At 37.2% G+C, this 17,798-nt stretch overlaps 1 protein-coding gene across 1 annotated transcript in view; it reads left to right on the top strand.

Annotated features, from left to right (window-relative positions):
* The window catches only part of ITGA4 (integrin subunit alpha 4), an 80,339-nt gene that overhangs the window by 27,968 nt on the left and 34,573 nt on the right, over positions 1–17,798 (top strand). Inside the window, exons 10-15 of the mRNA XM_080799801.1 lie at positions 1,698–1,809; positions 8,133–8,227; positions 9,424–9,514; positions 10,105–10,150; positions 10,535–10,689; positions 13,247–13,401. Coding sequence (XP_080655927.1) covers positions 1,698–1,809; positions 8,133–8,227; positions 9,424–9,514; positions 10,105–10,150; positions 10,535–10,689; positions 13,247–13,401 — 654 coding nt within the window. The remainder of the gene's footprint in view (positions 1–1,697; positions 1,810–8,132; positions 8,228–9,423; positions 9,515–10,104; positions 10,151–10,534; positions 10,690–13,246; positions 13,402–17,798) is intronic.

Genomic DNA, 17,798 nt, shown 5'->3' with positions numbered 1-17,798 from the left:
TAGTGGAGAAATGGGTGCTCAGTAATTGTTTTTGAATTCTCAAGAAAGAATGATACTTGAATGAATCTTGCTTCCACCTACTTCTATTAAAATAACTCTCAGACATCCCCAAAGAACTCTTGGTCACTGTTCTCTGACTGGAGAATACTTAAAGAGTGATCACCCCTTCTTGAAACCCTCTTCCTGGGAACTCCAGTGCCATTCCATTGCTTTAGGTCTGTACCTTCTCATCCTCCCAGAAGTCCTTTCTCCCTTCTCCCTTAATTAGGCATTTCCTTTGAGCCGAGCTCTCTTATCCCTTATTTCTTGATAAAAATCATTTACTGTTTCTGGTGCCAATGATTCTGCCTATAGAGATGATTCATTAAAAAAATAATAATAATAAGCACTTAATGGGTATCTGAGATGGAATAAATACTATGAAAATAGCTGAGAATAATCTTAGTCCTGACCTCTACGACCTCAGGTCAAGAAAAAGACCTAAACATGAGAGTAAAGAATTGAATACAACATGGTAAATAGCACGTTAGTAGCATGTACAAAACAGAAGAAGTAATTCACTGTGGTCAAGAAGGATTCACAGAGAAGTACTATTTGAACAAGACAAGTTTAGGAGTTTTGTAGTTGGAAAATAAAAGGTGAAGGATGTTTCACAATCACAAGCAGAAGAACTTGAGTGTGATTAGGGAATGCTGAGTAGACTCGTTTAAGAGGAGGAAAGGATCCTCTATGATGAGTAGTGAGTAGATTTTTTTCTTACTAAAAAGGAGTGACATGATCAGAGTTTGGAAAGAGGTCTGGTGCTTGTTTTTATAATGACTCATTATTGCAATATATTGAATGTCTTAATGTAGTAACTCATCTTCCAACTTAAGAGATAGCAGTTGACCAATTCATGTTTCATTGCTACGGTTCCATTGCTAAGGTTCCAAAGGCCAGCTTCATTTGTGCCAACTCCTCTATTCTGAAACCTTCAGTAGCTTCCTATTCTCTAACTGAAAGTCAGTTTCCCTTAGTATTCAAAATACCACACCATAACACTCCCATCTGATTTTTTTTTTTTTTTTGGTCTCCTTCATTATACATACCTTTTATAATAGCCAAGTTCTTTGGAATTTGTTTTGCTGATAGTACTCTCTATATATCAAAACTATGTCCACCCTTCAAGTAGCCACCTTGAATATCATCTTTTATGAAATCTTACCTTGCTTTCACAATTAGTTATGCTGTCCTTGCTTCTTAATGATACCAAGGAGTTTGTACTTGAGTCATTTACATGTTTGTGCTAAGCCTTCCCGGTAACCGGGCTTCTTCAGAAGGGGAGTATGTCTTATACACACACTGCCTTGTCCTCTTTTGCCTGTTCACTCTTTGCATAGTGTATTGCCTTTAGTAGGAACTCAATAAATATTTGCTAAATTGAATTATCAAAGTGATTTATTGGATTTTCAAAGCTAGGGATCATGAGTTTGACAATTTTTATGTCCTCTGAGCTCTAATCATACTATTATATGTGTTGACATACTTGATAAATATTTATTGAATTGAACTGAGATGTGTGTACTAAAGCTCAGTCTGTAGTTTGTCCAACTTGTTTGAAGCATTAGAAAAAAATCCATATCCAATTACAACGGTAAATCATGTGTAAAGTTGTCAGGGAGTGTTATGATGACACTTTTCTCCCCTTTTCTGTCTAGGGAGCAGTAATGAATGAAATGGAAACAGAGCTCATTGGAAGTGACAAATATGCTGCAAGATTTGGGGAATCTATAGTTAATCTTGGTGACATTGATAATGATGGCTTTGAAGGTAATTAAAAGAATCTAATTTGGTATTTGATTTCTGCTTTGAAAATGATACACAGAAGAGAATGAGTGGGGTTTTAGGTCGCTTGCCTTTCTCCAGAAAATGGAGCCAGAATATTACACTGTTTATTTTCTTTTCAGTGTTACGTCTGACTGCTCCTCACTTGTCAGTTATTGATTCTTAATTGATCAGACTCCTTAGACTGTACTATCTGATGACAAATAGAGTAAAGACACTGACAAGACCCAACAGAGGCAAGCTGCAGAGCTGGAGTAGAGTTCCAGAAGTTTCCTAGTGTTCAGCTGCTGTACTGTGGAAGGATTTGGAGAAATGTGTGAGAGAGATTCCTAAGCAGGGATGAGGGGACAACTGGTAGACCCAGCAATAATGGCTACTTACCAATTGATATGGAAGCCTCTCCAGAATGGAGTAGACGGTACTGTCATTACTGTGCCTGTTGCAGGGATAGCATGCCTGCTATTGAAATACCAGTGCCTACCAGCCTTCCCTCTTAAACATTGACTTTTGTCAGTCTAATACTGAGGTGTAACTAAGTCTGGTAAAATTCTGCATAAAATGGTGAATGGATTTGAGAGGAGTGTATGTAATTTCTAGAGTTCAGCAAGTCAGTATTTTATGCCTTCAAGGCTCAGAATTATCTTTCCTCTTGATATGGTCATTGGCAATTGGTTTATCGTGGTGTTAGGTCGAAATTTACTTGGATATTAGAAATAAGTGAGGGACTACTTTAAGTAGTAGTTTAATTTCTGATACCTAAAGGCTTCATTCTACTTGAAATGCATAAAATGTGTTAGTCTTTGAGAGGAAAGTTAGCAGGTTATTGGATATATATTTTGAATATTTAGAATATATATCACATATTGAATATATGAACCCTATTAAATATAAGAGTATAATTTGGTGTACAAATATTACCATTTCTAGAGTTTTTCTGTTTTAAAAGAAAAGGAAATAAGTATATATTTTTATGGTTATTATGACACACATAACATTTTACATTAAATCTTCAATAAGGTTTTATTATGATGTTACATTTCGTAAGAATTGGCAATTCTGCTATTGACTGAACACTTACTTTGTGACAAATGTACTAGACCAGGTATAGAGTATTTACTATAATAAATGCAAACAAAGGAAATGGTGGCACCCTTTTCTATAATTTTACAATCAACTGGAGTATAAAATTAAGACATGAAAGAGAAAAAAAACCTTAAGTGGTGAATTTAAGGATCCTACCTAATACATGTGACTGAAGCCACATTTATGTCCCTTGACATTTCATATGTATTATGAGATAATGAAATTCTTTTAAAAAGAGTCATTTAGGGGCTCCTGGGTGGCTCAGTTGGTTGAACATCCCACTCTTGATTTTGGCTCAGGTCATGATCTCAGAGTCATGAGATCTAGCTCTATGTAGGGCTCGCACTCCGTGGGGAGTCTGCTTGCCCCTCCCCCTTCTCTCTCGCACGTGCTCTCTCTCAAATAATAATTTAGTAAAATACTTTGTTATGATTCCTTATATTTTGTTTTAATCAACAAAGTTGAGGTATAGCATTTGCTGTTTTGAATGTACTAAAATAATACGCATGTATGTACACCTGAGGAGTGATTGGGGGGGGGCATCAAAATGTCAATGACAAACCTGAATTCCTAAAATCAGAATGGTAAAAATGTCATGGACAGTAGGCAGTTTTATCAGTCCAGTCGCTGGGAGAATCCCAAGCAGTTTTCCATTGGTGCAAGAGGGACAGGAAGTGTTCTGTCTGTGAGACTTAGGAAGAGGAACTGAGGGGAGGACCCCAAGAGCACCAGGCATTTTTGCAGGATGCATGTGAGAACCGAGGCTTTGGACAGCACTTGTGTCCTGGAGTCCTCAGCTTTCCACTCCTAAAGGTAATGCCTTTATGTCTGGAAGATTATTATTCAACCGATTATTTCTAATATTTCAGCATATTCAACATATTTAGCATAATTTGTGCTATTTATAATTTCATTTATGATTCACTACATATTTACATTTAGTAGCTACATTAATACTTCAGTGCATGTTTGCATAGCTTTTTCTACTTGTCACTTCTAATTATTTTTAGTTTTACTGAGATGTAATTGAAATACAACGTTATACGTTATATAAGTTGATGGTGTACAACATAATGATTTAATTTATGTATATAGTGCAAAATGATTACCACTATGAGTTTAGTTAACATCTGTTCCTTCACATAGTCACAATTTTTTTTCTTGTGACAACTTAGGATCTACTCTCTTAGCAATTTTGAAATAAACAATGTCTGTAACTCTAGTCGTCATGATGTATGTATAAGCTCAGAACTTCGTCTTAGGACTGGAAACTTGTACCCTTTGACCTTTGCACCCAATTCTCCTACCCCTCACCTCTAGCGACCCCCAATCTGATCTGTGTCTGAGTTTCCTTTTTTTTTTTTTTTTTTTTTTTTTTTTTTTTAAGAGTCCACATCTAAGTGAGGTCATGTAATGTTAGTCTTTCTCTGACTTACTTCACTGAGCAAAATGCCATCTGGAACATACATGTTGTCACAAAAGGCAGGATAATTTCTTTTTTGGGGCTTAATAGCATTTTTATTTTGCTAGTGAGAAAGCATTTTGTACATTTTAAATGTTAACAAGCCCCTGATGGTTTGGAAACAGGCTCAATACTCCTTCACTGAGGCCCTTTCCACCGTGTCTGCCTGAGTGAGAAAGCAAGGCACCTAAGTTTTATTTTTCTTTATGTGTTTCCCTTATTTCTTTATCCCAAATTCTGTCTTATCTAATTTTTCTGGGGTAAATGGATGAAGTTACTTTTTGTTCATGGCAGGATGTGTGGGATGGTATAGAAAGGGGATAAAATCTCACCTGTTCTTTTTCCTTCCACCTCCAGGCAGAGATGCAAATCAGAGTTAATGTCCTCTTCCTAATGTGCACCCTTTTATGGTGTTTTCCATAGCAGACCTAAGTTATTTTTGCATTCATCATATTCTGTCCTTTTTTTGTATTAAAAAATATGAATTTCCTGTGTATTTAGAAAAGCAAAGCAAACCATTTTCTAAGGAGATAATCAATTTGGCATCATTTTAGCATAAAAATTGCATCAGGAAGATGAGGAAGTTAGGGAAAAGGTACGTGAACGGACCTACATGACAGATGTGCCCGACAGACAGCATTCAGGATTTCATCTCTAAAAGAGATTTGGCAAAATCATTTCTTTTTGGTTTAGGTTTTTCACCTTGAGGATTTTTATGTCACTTTTAGACTGTATGCTTGAATAATTTTTGACCTGAGCCATAAGAAAATTCTGTAATTTTAAATTATAAGCTGCATTATTACTTTATGTGCCTCTGAAATAAATATTGATACATTGCCAAATCATGAATTGAGCAGTTCTTTGACACAAAACAGGAGAAGTTTTCAGGAGAGGAGAACACTGGGCACAGAGCCTGTAGAGTTAATGATTCCATAGAGCATGGGGTGGGTGAGCACAGCCTTTGGAGCCAGACTGTAGGGTCTGTGTCCCAGCTTCTTCACATCCGAGCTCTGGGACCTTGAGCAAGTTACACTCTGTGCCTCCGTTTCCTCATAGTGCAGTGCCACTGTGCACTAGTGCATAGTGCACTAGTGCAGTGCAGTGCCACGTTGTCATAAGCATTGTGTGTTAGCTGATGTTAAAATCATTGTGATTATACCAGGGATAATTGTTGTAGTTTACACTAACAATGAAATAAAATGTTCAGATGGAAAGTAGGAAAAATTGTCAAAAATGTCTGTTTGTTCTGTATGTTGTGTACCAAATGGATTTGCACAGGCATTAAAAAAACAAATAAAAAAAGAAACAAGCAAAAAAAAAAACGTGTACTTTCCTTAAAACTGTAATTATTGCTAAAATTTTAGTATTTTCTATAACTGATGCAAATATAATCTTAGCAGAGTTTAGATCTATATATAAGATAGGACAAGACTGAATGCAACCCATGTGTCTTCTGCTTGGAATGACCTTGACTTGGGCCTTTTTATATTTCATTTGAAAAGGCCCATTTGTATTGTTTCAAGATATGTGCCTTACATCACTATGGCTAGTAACTGTTACTGCAAGAATTTCTGCATATCAACCCCTTTGTAGCCCAGGCTTAACGATCTTTACATCCTAGTTACTTGGGATGCAGCCACACTGGCAAAAGTATAAACCAGCCGTGAGGAATGGCTTCTGTAACTGCTGTCTTCAGTGGCCACAGGCCACTTCTCCTCACACTCTTTCCTTACCTCCCTCTTCTTCTCCCCTTCTCTCTCTCTCTCTCCCTTTCTGCTTCTTCCCCTGATGCTCCTGTGAGTAGTTGATCTGTGCATATGTGGCTCCACGTATTTCAAACTCACCGCCATTGTTCACAGGTGCCATATTGCCCCTTTGTCACCTGCCATTATGTGCCTGCTGCCTTTGTCTAAACTGCCTTCACCCAACTTTCACTGGTCAATACCTGGGTCTCAGCCTGGGCTTCCTCTACTTTGTGAAGCCTTCCCTCATTTCCACCACCATCTCGTATGTGGTGTTTTTATTCTGGTTTTACCTCCCTTCTTCCCTGAAAGGCTATAGTTCCTGTTCATGGTACCCCCCTGTATGACCAGCACCTGGAAAATGCCTAGAATATAGTAATTATAAGTGAATTGTAAGTCAATGAATGGGTATAGTTGTATATGAGAATTTAAAATAATTTGCACAGATCAAGAGAGCAGCCTTACTATGTCTAAACAATAAACATACGGTATGTCTATCATTTACTTTTTGATATTAGAATCGTGTAGCATTTGGAGCACCTGGCTGGCTCAGTAAGACATGTGACTCTTGATCTTGGGGTTGTAGGTTCGAACCCCACTTTGGGTATATAGATTACTTAAAATCTTCAAGAGGTACCTGGAGGCTCAGTTGGTAGCGCATATGACTCTTGATCTCAGGGTGGTAAGTTTTGAGCCCCAAACTGGGCATGGAGCTTACTTAGAAAAGTTTGGTTTTTTTTTTTAATTGTACAGCTTTTGGCATGGAACTATATTTAAGGAAGGTTTTTATTCTCATTGAAATAGCAGTCAGAAATTACCACTGTAGTTGTTAAAAGTTTTAAATCTGATAAACTAGTAAATATTGACTATTACGAAAGTAAACTTTCTCTATTTTAGGTTTTTATTGAAGTAATAAGAACATATTACATGAATATACCCAAATAAATAGACCTAATACCTTGTAACACTAATGAAATGCCCTTGCAACCATAAAATATTATATTTCTCCTGGGTGTTATATATTTATTGCCCTTAAGCAACCATGTCATTCATAGTTTGTTTTCTCTTGCTTATGTCACTCAATTAACTATTTTTTCTCCCAGCATCATAATCTGACATGAATTCCTTGTCATAAAAGTGAGGTAGTCATTACTTACAGAATAGATTCGCTTTCCAAAATCGAGTTTGCACGTATGTACGTGTGTAAATACAGATATCCTTAAAAAAATACCTTAATTACTTTCATTGGAACAGGGATTTAGAAGTGATGTTGCAGATAAAGTAGAACCCAGAACTCAAAATAGAGAATCTTAGGGTTATAATATTCACAGATGATAATTTATGTGCTGGGATTGTCCTATGCTGAGGGTGAGTTTTTCTCTTATGATCACATGCTATAGATGAGGGACCGGAGACTGGAGACACAATGAGGTTAGGAAATGGCCCCGGGGGTGGGGGGCGGGAAGAGGGTGGAGGGGAGGTGGCTGGTCAGGCTTTGGTGGTTTGGCTGGAGAACCCATGCCCTTAACCATTGTGTTAGAGGGCCTCTCAGACCCTTTCTCTGAAGCTTCCATGCCCTGATGATTCTGCCCAGTCCTATGCGTTGTTCTGATGATACCGTGTTTTGTGATACTTTTTTCTGTCTAGTGAGGAAAGTACTTGTTTTTGGTTTTTTGTTTTTTTTTTTTTTGGTAAAGTATTTTCTTTTTTTGTTTTTAGCGATTTTATTTATTTGACAGAGAGACACAGCGAGAGAGAGAACACAGGCAGGGGGAGTGGGAGAAGGAGAAGCAGGCTTCCTGCTGAGCAGGGAAACCAGATTGGGGGTGGGGGTGTTGTTCTGTCCCAAGACTCTGGGATCATGACCTGAGCCTAAGGCAGATACTTAACGACTGAGCCACCCAGGCACCCTGATTAGGAATTTTCTTATGTGATATGAATTAAGTATGAAAGTTAGTTTTGGGGGTTGCGTTCTTTGTACTAAGAATTATTTTTTTTCTGCCATTGAAATTCTGGAATAGATGTCGCTATTGGAGCTCCGCAAGAAGATGACTTGCGAGGTGCTATTTATATTTACAACGGCCGAGCAGATGGAATCTCGTCAGTGTTCTCACAGGTAGAATACTACTGTTTCCAAAGGAAGCCCTGATAATAGTTTCTGAAACTTCCGGGGTTAATGTGGATTTATTTTTCTTAATTTGTTCTTTTGAGTATTTAATATATTCTATTTCACCCTTATCTTATAATAACAGTAGGTGGTCTCATTTTGAAGGTCATTAATAACTTTTTGGAATCACTTTTTCCATAACTAAGAGTTTGGTTCACATCCATTCTCGTTTGTTTTTAATCTACTGAAGATTTTCTTTGCATTCTGCAAATTTATGTTCTAAGATGGTATCTGTCCTGTTTTGAATAAGCCCATGTGGCTTTAATGAGCTGTCTTGCCTGGTGCCTAAAGCCCCATGTTTCAGGGAGGTCTCACTGGGAGAGCGAGCACATGTTACTGTGTTCCTTTCAGGGCTCAGCTCAAGATGGGAGCTTCTAATAAAGTTCCCTGATCTAATTCCGACCTCACTTTTGTCTTTTAACAAATCAGGCCATTTCAGTGCATAGAAAACACTCCATACTCATGCAGAAAAGATTTTCTAAAGATACTTTTAGGGAAATATTAGCTAATACTGTAATTTTTGAGGGAGCAAAATCAGCAAATGGTTCTCCATATTTAACATGAAAAATCTATACTTATCTAGTGAAAAGTACTGATTTTCTTAGCATGGATACCAGGCTGATACGTGGAAATCAGTATCTGGATGTGAAGTTAGACCTACGGAATAGGAAACACTTGTCTGACTTCAGTTGTCGTGTGCTAGGAAACCGTTTGGCTCAATAGGGTGACTTTCATCATACGCCTGAGTAGTAGGCTCCGCTCAGTGATTATGCACGTCTCCTTTTCCAAATTACTTGTTTGGTTATTCATGTTCATCTGGGAGATAAATAAAGAGCCTGAAAGGAGACTGGGGAGAGGGAGTCAAGACTGTTTAAGAAGATCTGTACTATATCATTTTCTCTTTGTGATTTTTTTTTTTTCTAGTCACAAAGTGATTTTTTTTTTCTCTAGTCACAGAGTAGACATCACCTGCCCAGTTCAAGCTGGAAACTTTTGTTGCTCTTAGATGCATGTATTTGACTTGAATGCATTTTGTTACAAAATGTACCTGGGTGTTTTAAGGCTCATTATGTAACTAAATCATTGCTTCTCTGAGATACTAGGTGCTCAAAAACTGCTTCCTACTCAACTTACCTATTTTTCAGAGAATTGAAGGACTTCAAATCAGCAAATCATTAAGTATGTTTGGACAGTCTATATCGGGACAAATTGATGCAGATAATAATGGATATGTAGGTGAGTATAAAATTGTATTTCATAAATTGAAATGAGTTCTATTGTGGATGTTGCTTTATTGCAAAGTACAGAAAACTGGTATAGAAAAGCTCTAATTTACTGGTAATTTATTTCCTTCATTTTTAAAGCTCTTGAATTCAAGATGGGTCAGAAACGATCAAATAGTTTCTCAGCTTCACACTGTTACTTGACATTTTATTCTTTGTTCTTGAGAAAATGAAAAGCACCCATGGACATAAATCAAATATAAGATGCTAAAAAGAAAGGCTTTTTTTTTTTTTGTACTTTGAGAGGAGATTCCTGGGTGAATATTTGTAGTTTAAAAATGGAATTTTTAGTAAGCTTATCTTTATATCTTATTTTTATCATAAAGTTTGTTTATATAGTAAAGGGGTGAATATTATTATAAATGAATAGACTCAGACAAATGTGGAATGAATCCTAAGATGTAAGTATATCTTTTCTAATTAATTTTTCTGTAAATAGTATTTGATACAGTCAAAAGGTGATATGTAGTTAAGTATTTATGGCTGACAAATAATTCTCTTTGACTAATGATGTTCATTAATCTGTTGTTTTTCCTCCTCCAGATGTGGCAGTTGGTGCTTTTCGGTCTGATTCTGCTGTGTTGCTAAGGTAAGGTTGATGCATTTCACTGCTTAATGACAATTGAACCTAATTGTAAATGATGGGAGGCAATTTTTAAAATCAGCAGTGGTGGTGACCTCATAATGCTTTTTTTTTGGTATTCTGAAATTTCATTGCACTTTAGAATACTCCTTCCACCTTACAGGGTATTATAATCAAACAAATCATCAGGCAAAGTCAACCTTTTTTAGCATTTAAATGAAAATTTCTCTTGATTCATGCACAGAAATGTAATTGAGTATTTATGCACATAGTATTAATAAAGCAATTTTATGAAGTTACTTGGACAATGGCAGCTGACAAAACACATGCAGTTTTTTCTTAAGGAAAAATAATTCTGCAGTTAATATGCTAATTTTATTTCCTTCTTAGGACAAGACCTGTAGTGATTGTCGAAGCTTCCTTAAACCATCCTGAGTCAGTAAATAGAACAAATTTTGACTGTGTTGAAAATGGATTGCCTTCTGTGTGCATGGATCTAACACTCTGTTTCTCATACAAGGGCAAAGAGGTTCCAGGTTATATTGGTAAGTGTGCCCTTACAGGATTTACCCTGAGTGTATGCTCTGCTCGTTCATCTCATGGTCCTCTTCTGAGCCCTCACTGTGTCTTACCCTAGAGGCCAGTACACCTTTCTGCCTCATCTTTTGAGTTCTCATGTTGTTCTTACCAATGAGTGGGGCACTGTAGGAGGCTATAATTGTTTAGAAATTACAACAAGAAAAGCAGGAGTATCACTTGCTATATTAGGGTGAGCTAAACTCAGCTTCATAGGTAACATATCCTTAGAAAAGAAAGAACATTCCCACAACTTCTCCACCATTTAATTGGGCTCCTTTTATAGCTGGAGCTGACTTAAGTTGGAAGCCCAGAGAGGGAGATGATTCTTGTCTTTGTATTTTATCCTTTGAGCAACTGAAGAAACAAATCTCCAATCTAGACCCCGATTCTAATTTCCATAAATAACACACATCTCAAGGATTTTCTGTGACTGTCCGTTCCTGAGAGTCCTGTCCTTTTCCCTTTACACAGGTAGCTCTCAGTTATCTGCTCTGGAGAAAGTAGCATTGAGATGGCTCACGCAAAATTGTGGTTACTGTCAAATTACAGATACGTGTCTTGGTGAATATTACATTTTTTCTAGCAGGTTACACTCCTACTTATGTTATACTTAAGCTAATAATAGAATAACTAATGAAACTAGCCAGTGGTAGGAGAGAAGCATACCTGGGTTTATTATTTGGATGTTAATAATATCTAAAGTTCATGAGCCACACAAGACCTATCGAGTTGATTGCATTTGTGACCCTGTAGGCTGTCATCAACTAAACATCATGAAGGGCAGCAAATCCTGAGCTAAATGATGGATACGTAGTTTCAGAGGTCTCAGCCTTAATTGGCCTAAAAGGAGAAGTACAGAATGAGCTTAGTATATCTACTTAAGATCAGACTCCTGTTGAATAGTGCATTGCAGAAGTCCTGGCTAGAGCCACAGTGGTAGGACAGGGGGCAAAACCTTAATCTAAGGTTACAGATCCAAGAAGTGGCAGTGTCAGAGTATGGCCCCAGTAACACAGTCACACTGATGGATGGTCTGAACAATACACCTTAAACAGATACCACGGTTTCCCTTTATGCAAAATCAGTGCTTGTCGTACCACCAATTCCATTGTGACGCGACATTTTTAAAAATGGTTGAAAACAAATATATGAAATGCATAAATAATCACAGCACTGTTAGAAATACAAGCTTTACAGTTGCATAAAATGAGTCCTTGGGAGAAATACTTCATGTGGTAAGCATGTTTCATAAAACCAGGATGTTTTGCCACTTACTGGGAGTGGGTTTTTATTCACCTTTTTGTTTTTTTAATTTACTTTTTGTGTGAGCTCACGGTGATGAATTGTAGGTAGCTGACTCCATTGCAGCTCTACTCTGAGGCACTGAATCTCCGTTGTTGTAATTTTGGGGCCAATTGACTTGGACTTCGCTATTCACTTTCTAAATAAAAGGAAGGTTAAAGATTTATTTGAAATTTGTAGGAGTAAGATAGGTTTTAGACTTATGTTTCCTTGAAGTAAGTAGACAAAATCCTTCCAGAAGAGTACGTTACTCCTGAAATGTGAATGAACACTTCAGGAATTCAGTAAATCCTTTAAAATACCATTTCTGAGTTATTGCTTCTGTATGAGTGACCTCTCAGCAGGCTATTAGATGTAGCTTGTTTTGCAAAGAACCCTAATAGATTTAAAAAACATCTCTGACTTTCTTGGTAATATCTGGCTTGGAATTTTCTTGGTTGCTTGTTAATTTGACTTCTTTTGCTAATTGAGGATATTCATTAGCAGATGATTATGTACTGTGTCAGATTTGGAGCACATCTTACCGGACTGCCAGAATATTGAGAGAATGTCTGTATTTTGCCCAAATCAACACCAGAAGGTCAAACTGGAAACCAATAAAAACACAGAGGAGACTAATCAGGGTCTAGGGCTAGAAAAGGAGACCTCTTTCAACTGTTTTATATAGGTTTGACTTTTGAACCACTTGTTCGCATTACGTTTTAAAAAATAATAGTAAATAGCAACCCCTCAAATTAGGAACAAACAGAAAGAAATGAACCTAACCATATACAAAATTAATTCCGTAACCACACAAACTAGAATAATCTCAAGTGGGCTTTGAGTGCTGTGCTCTGTCTATGCTTCCTTAGTTGGATATTCTAAGGACAAAAGGACTCCAGAGAAATCTCAAACTTTACTCAAAACTTTTATTGGTAGTCACAGTTTTAGTATTGTAGTTTTGAAATATTTATCTGTCAGAAAATTAAGTAAATAACTAAAGATGTTAATAGTTAAAAGTAGAAACCTAGAGAGAAGCTTATAAATCTTTATTACAATTTTAGCAATTTGTAATTTTTAAATTGTTTCCTCTTCCATATTTTAGGGTATTTTTAAAAAGACATTTAATGAAGAGAATTTAAGATACTTCCAGTGTTGGATATAATTTTGACTATTTTCAGTTCAAAAATAATAATGCTTTTAGGTGATTACATTAATTGCAATTCTCTCTACATTTTGCAGTTTTGTTTTATAACATGAGTCTGGATGTGAACCGGAAGATAGACTCTCCGTCAAGATTCTACTTTTCTTCTAATGGAACGTCTGATGTGATCACAAGCAGCATAAAAGTGTCAAGCAGAGTAGCTAACTGCAGAACACATCAAGCATTTCTGCGGGTAATGTAACCTCCTTTTTATGAACGAATACGTAAACTTCAGTATTAACACTGTAGTAGAAATCTTATTGCATCGGTATCCTTTTATAAAATGTGGTTGTAAGCAAGTGTGAGTTCAGCCCCTCCGGCTGAACTAGCTGACATGTTTGTTGTTCCAGAGTTAAAATGTTCAACGATCCTGGGACCTGGATCATTCCGAGTCCACTTTTTGCATCGTCCTTATTTCACATTTATCACACCTGACTGCATCACTCTTCTTTAAAGATTGGCCTTTTCCTTCCCACAATTGCTATGTCCATATCCCTGTTGATACACTTCCCGAGAAATGTACATGCTGAGTGGCGCTGCTGAGCCTCACGCCTGATACCCTGGTAGGGTTTTGCGGGGGTGGTGGGAGAGGAGGCCGGGAAGTTGGCTTGCTTCTCATGTGACTCTAGGGAAGCAGAATCCACCATGACTGCTTTTGGATGCGGTCTTTGTCTCTGTGCCAGCATTGTCCATGATGTCAGTGGGAACTTGCGCATTTGCAGCCTGATGGGGATCATCTGCAGGCCAGGACAATGGCTTTCAGGATGTCTGGGGGTACGTCCTGCCAAAGCACAGCCAATTTCGTGTTCCTTTTATTAAAGCACTCATTCCCAACTGATCGTCCTGTTCCTTGCCTTGGTCAATTTTTTTTTTTTTTTCATATGAAGCAGTGCCAGGTCTTTTCTATTAGGGAATGGTATACTTCATCAGAAAATCTATTGTCACAAAAAAGCCAAACTATTCCCGGGAGCCCTTTCTGGGATTTCAAATGGTAGCCTCAGCTTAGAACTTAATTTTCCTGAGATACTTCTTTCCAAGCAAATGCAAACAAGCATCAAGACTCTAACACTATTGGGGCGCCTGGGTGGCTCAGTGGGTTAAGCCTCTGCCTTCGGCTCGGGTCATGATCTCAGGGTCCTGGGATCGAGCCCCGCATAGGGCTCTCTGCTCGGCAGGGAGCCTGCTTTCCCCCTCTCTCTCTGCCTGCCTTTCTGTCTACTTGTGATCTCTCTCTCTCTTTCTACCCCACCCCCGTGTCAAATAAATAAATAAATCTTTTAAAAAAAAAAAAAAAAGACTCTAACACTATTAAATGCTAAGAGTAATAATCCCTGTGTTGTTTCCTCATTTCCCTTAACAGTTTTTATTATAGCATTAGAATAAATCTATTAGATGGTTGAGAGCCAGAAGTATATAATATTACTAATGTAACCATTATTTATATGGTAGGGATTAAAGAGGGTTTTGTTTAGTTTTTTTTAAATCCCCTATGGCTGTGATTTTACTTAGGTTAGTCAATCTTGGACACTACTGTTGAGACCATTTTCAAGGCAGTAAAAGAGCCAACATTAGACAATCACAAAGAAATCTTTTGTGTTGAATTTGTATCAGTAACTGGAAATTGACCTGACTTCTTTAGTCCTGTGTTTCTTGGCATTGTTCTAACAAGTAAGGATTCCACAAAATTGTACGTTTTCATCAGAGTGACTTGCAGTGCAAAGCACAAGTTAGCAGAGGTCTGTGTTGTCGACACATACTTGTAGTGTTACCCTGGTATCATGGTCCCAGGTCACAGCCATTGACTTTTCGTCCACACTGTCAATGCCAAACAAAGGCATTTACCTCTGGGATTGGTACAGAGCAAGGATTTTTTTTTTAAAAGTAATTGAGGCCATTATTAAAATAAAAACAGCTCTAGTTGTGATGTAGGAAGATAAGGGAATACTCTGAGTACATTTTCCACCCCACCAGTGTGGTAGCTGAAGCTGTTCAGAAACATGAACACTGTTAAACTTCTCCAGTCCAAAAGAATGGGACAGAAACTGATACTTTTCTGCCTTCTTAATGATCTTAGAAAAGATGAGCAGTGGTCAGGATGCCTGGATTGTCCCTTTGTTTCATAAAATGTGCCCAGTATTAGGAGAGTTAGGGCATACTGTGCTTCAGCTTCCTTTACGGTGAAATGAGGTGGAATTGGTGATTATGTAGCCAGGCCCGTGGCCCCTGCATCTCAGGGCTCTCTGCCTGCCAGCTGGGCACACTTTCCTTGTGTGGTTGTTCCCATTAGTCATACCAGTGAAGCTCCAGGTCTCCATCCACATGATTAATTCCGTAGGTATTTGAGTACCAGTGTTGCATCAGGTTCTGTTGAAACACTTGGATATAGCAGTGAATGAAATATAAAAAGATCACTACCTTCATTGAGTTGACAGTAGAATGGAGTGAGACAAACCATGTGGTAAACATGTAAAGTTTACAGCGTTTTAGAAGATAAGGGTGATTGAAAAAGGAAAAAGGGCAACGTACAGGAAATTGTGGAGTGCTGGGAAAGAAATGAAGGGTGCGTTTTACTTATTGAAATACAGTTAACATAGTGTTATATTAGTTTTAGATGTTGAACATAACAATTAACAATTTTATACATTAGTGCCCATCACAATAAGTGTATTCTTTTTAAAATTTTAACTCCCAAGTAGTTAATTTAGTTAGTTATATTTAGTTATATTAGTTTCAGGTGTACCGTATAGTGATTCAACAGTTCCATATATTACTCGGTGCTCAGAAGATAAGTGTCCTCTTAATCCTCTTTATCTGTTGCTCCCATGCTCCCAACTTCCCTCTCTCTATTCTCTTTACTTGAGTCTGTTTTTCGTTTCCCTTTTTTTGGTTTTCTTTCTTAAAATCCAGAAATGAGTGAAATTGTATGACATTTGTCTTTCTTGGACTTATTTTCTTTAACATTATACTCTCTAGGGTCATCCACGTTGTTATAAATGGCAGGATCGCTTTCTTTTTTATGGCTTAGTAATATTCCTCTGTGTGTGTGTGTGTGTGTGTGTGTGTGTGTGTGTGTACATGTAGGTGACATCTTTATCAGTGAAAACTTGGGTTGCTTTCCTATCTTGGCTATTGTTAATAATGCTGCAGTAGTAGGGGGTATATATTTTTTTGAATTAGTGTTTTCATTTTCTTTGAGTAGATACCCAGTAATGGAATTACTGGATCATAGGGTAATCCTATTTTTAACTTTTCGAGGAACCTCCACACTGTTTTCCACAGTGGCTGAACCAGTTTGCATCCCCACCAACAGTGCACAACGGTTCCTTTTTCTCTACATCCTTGCCCGTACTTGTCATTTCTTATTTTTTTGATTCTAGCCACTCTCACAAGATTAAGATTCTGATTCTAGCCCTATCTATCTTTTATGGGGTTTTTTTAAAAGATTTTATTTATTTGACAGTGAGAGCAAGAGAGCAGAGGCAGGGGCAGCAGCAGAGAGGAAGAAGCAGGCTCCTGGCTGAGCAGGGAGCCCAATGTAGTGCTTGATCCCAATTCTAGTAGTTTTTTGTAGAGTCTTTAGAGAGTTCTATATATAGAATCATTTCATCTGCAAATAGTAGAAGTTTTACTTTTTCCTTACCAATGTGGATGCCTTTTATTTCTTTTCCTTGTCTGATTGCTGGGTAGGACTTCTTATACTATGTTGAGTAAAGGTGGTGAGAGTAAGCATCCTTGTTTTGTTCCTGTTCTTAGAGGAAAAGCTTACAGTTTTTCACCATTGGGTGTAATTTTAGCTGTGGATTTTTTTGATATGGCATTTATAATCTTGAGGTATGTTCCCTTTAAATCTACTTTTTGGGGAGTTTTTATCATGAGTGAATGTTGTACTTTGTCAGAAGCCTTTTTCTGCATCTGTTGAGATGATCGTATAGTTTTTATCCTTTAATTATTGATTTGATTTACCACACTGGTTGGTTTGTGAATATTGAACCACCATTGCATCTCTGCGATAATAATTTACCACTTCATTTTGGTAAATGATTTTTCTAATGTATTACTCGGAATTTGGTGAATTTGGTTTGCTTTGTTGAAGATTTTTGCATCTGTGTTAATCAGAGAAACTGGCCAGTAATTTTCTTTTTTGTAGTGTCTTTCTTTGGTCTTGGTATCAGGCTAATGCTGGCCTCATAGAATGAATTTGGAAGTTTTACTTCCTCTTCTATTTTTTTTTTTTTTTGAATAGTTTGAGAAGAATAGGTATTAACTTTTCTTTAAATGCTGGGTAAAATTCATCGTGAAGTCCCCTGGTCCTGGACTTTTGGTTGGAGTTCTTTGATTACTGATTCAATTTCACTATTAGTAATCAGTCTGTGCAAATTTTCTATTTCTTTCTGATTCAGTCTTGTAATATTACATGTTTCTAGGAATTTGTCCCTTTCTTCTATGTTTGATTTCTTGGCATATAATTTTATCATAATAATCTCTTAACAATCCTTTATATTTTTGTGGTATCAGTTTCTCCTTTTTCATTTCTGATTTTATTTTGGTCTTCTCTCATTTTTTTCTTGGTGAGTCTGGCCTAGAGATTTA

The sequence above is a fragment of the Martes martes genome, assembly GCF_963455335.1.
Source record: "Martes martes genome assembly, chromosome: 3".
In the NCBI taxonomy this organism is placed as follows: Eukaryota; Metazoa; Chordata; class Mammalia; order Carnivora; family Mustelidae; genus Martes; species Martes martes.
Note: the sequence above shows the minus strand (reverse complement) of the source record. Positions and strands in the feature narration are given on the sequence as shown.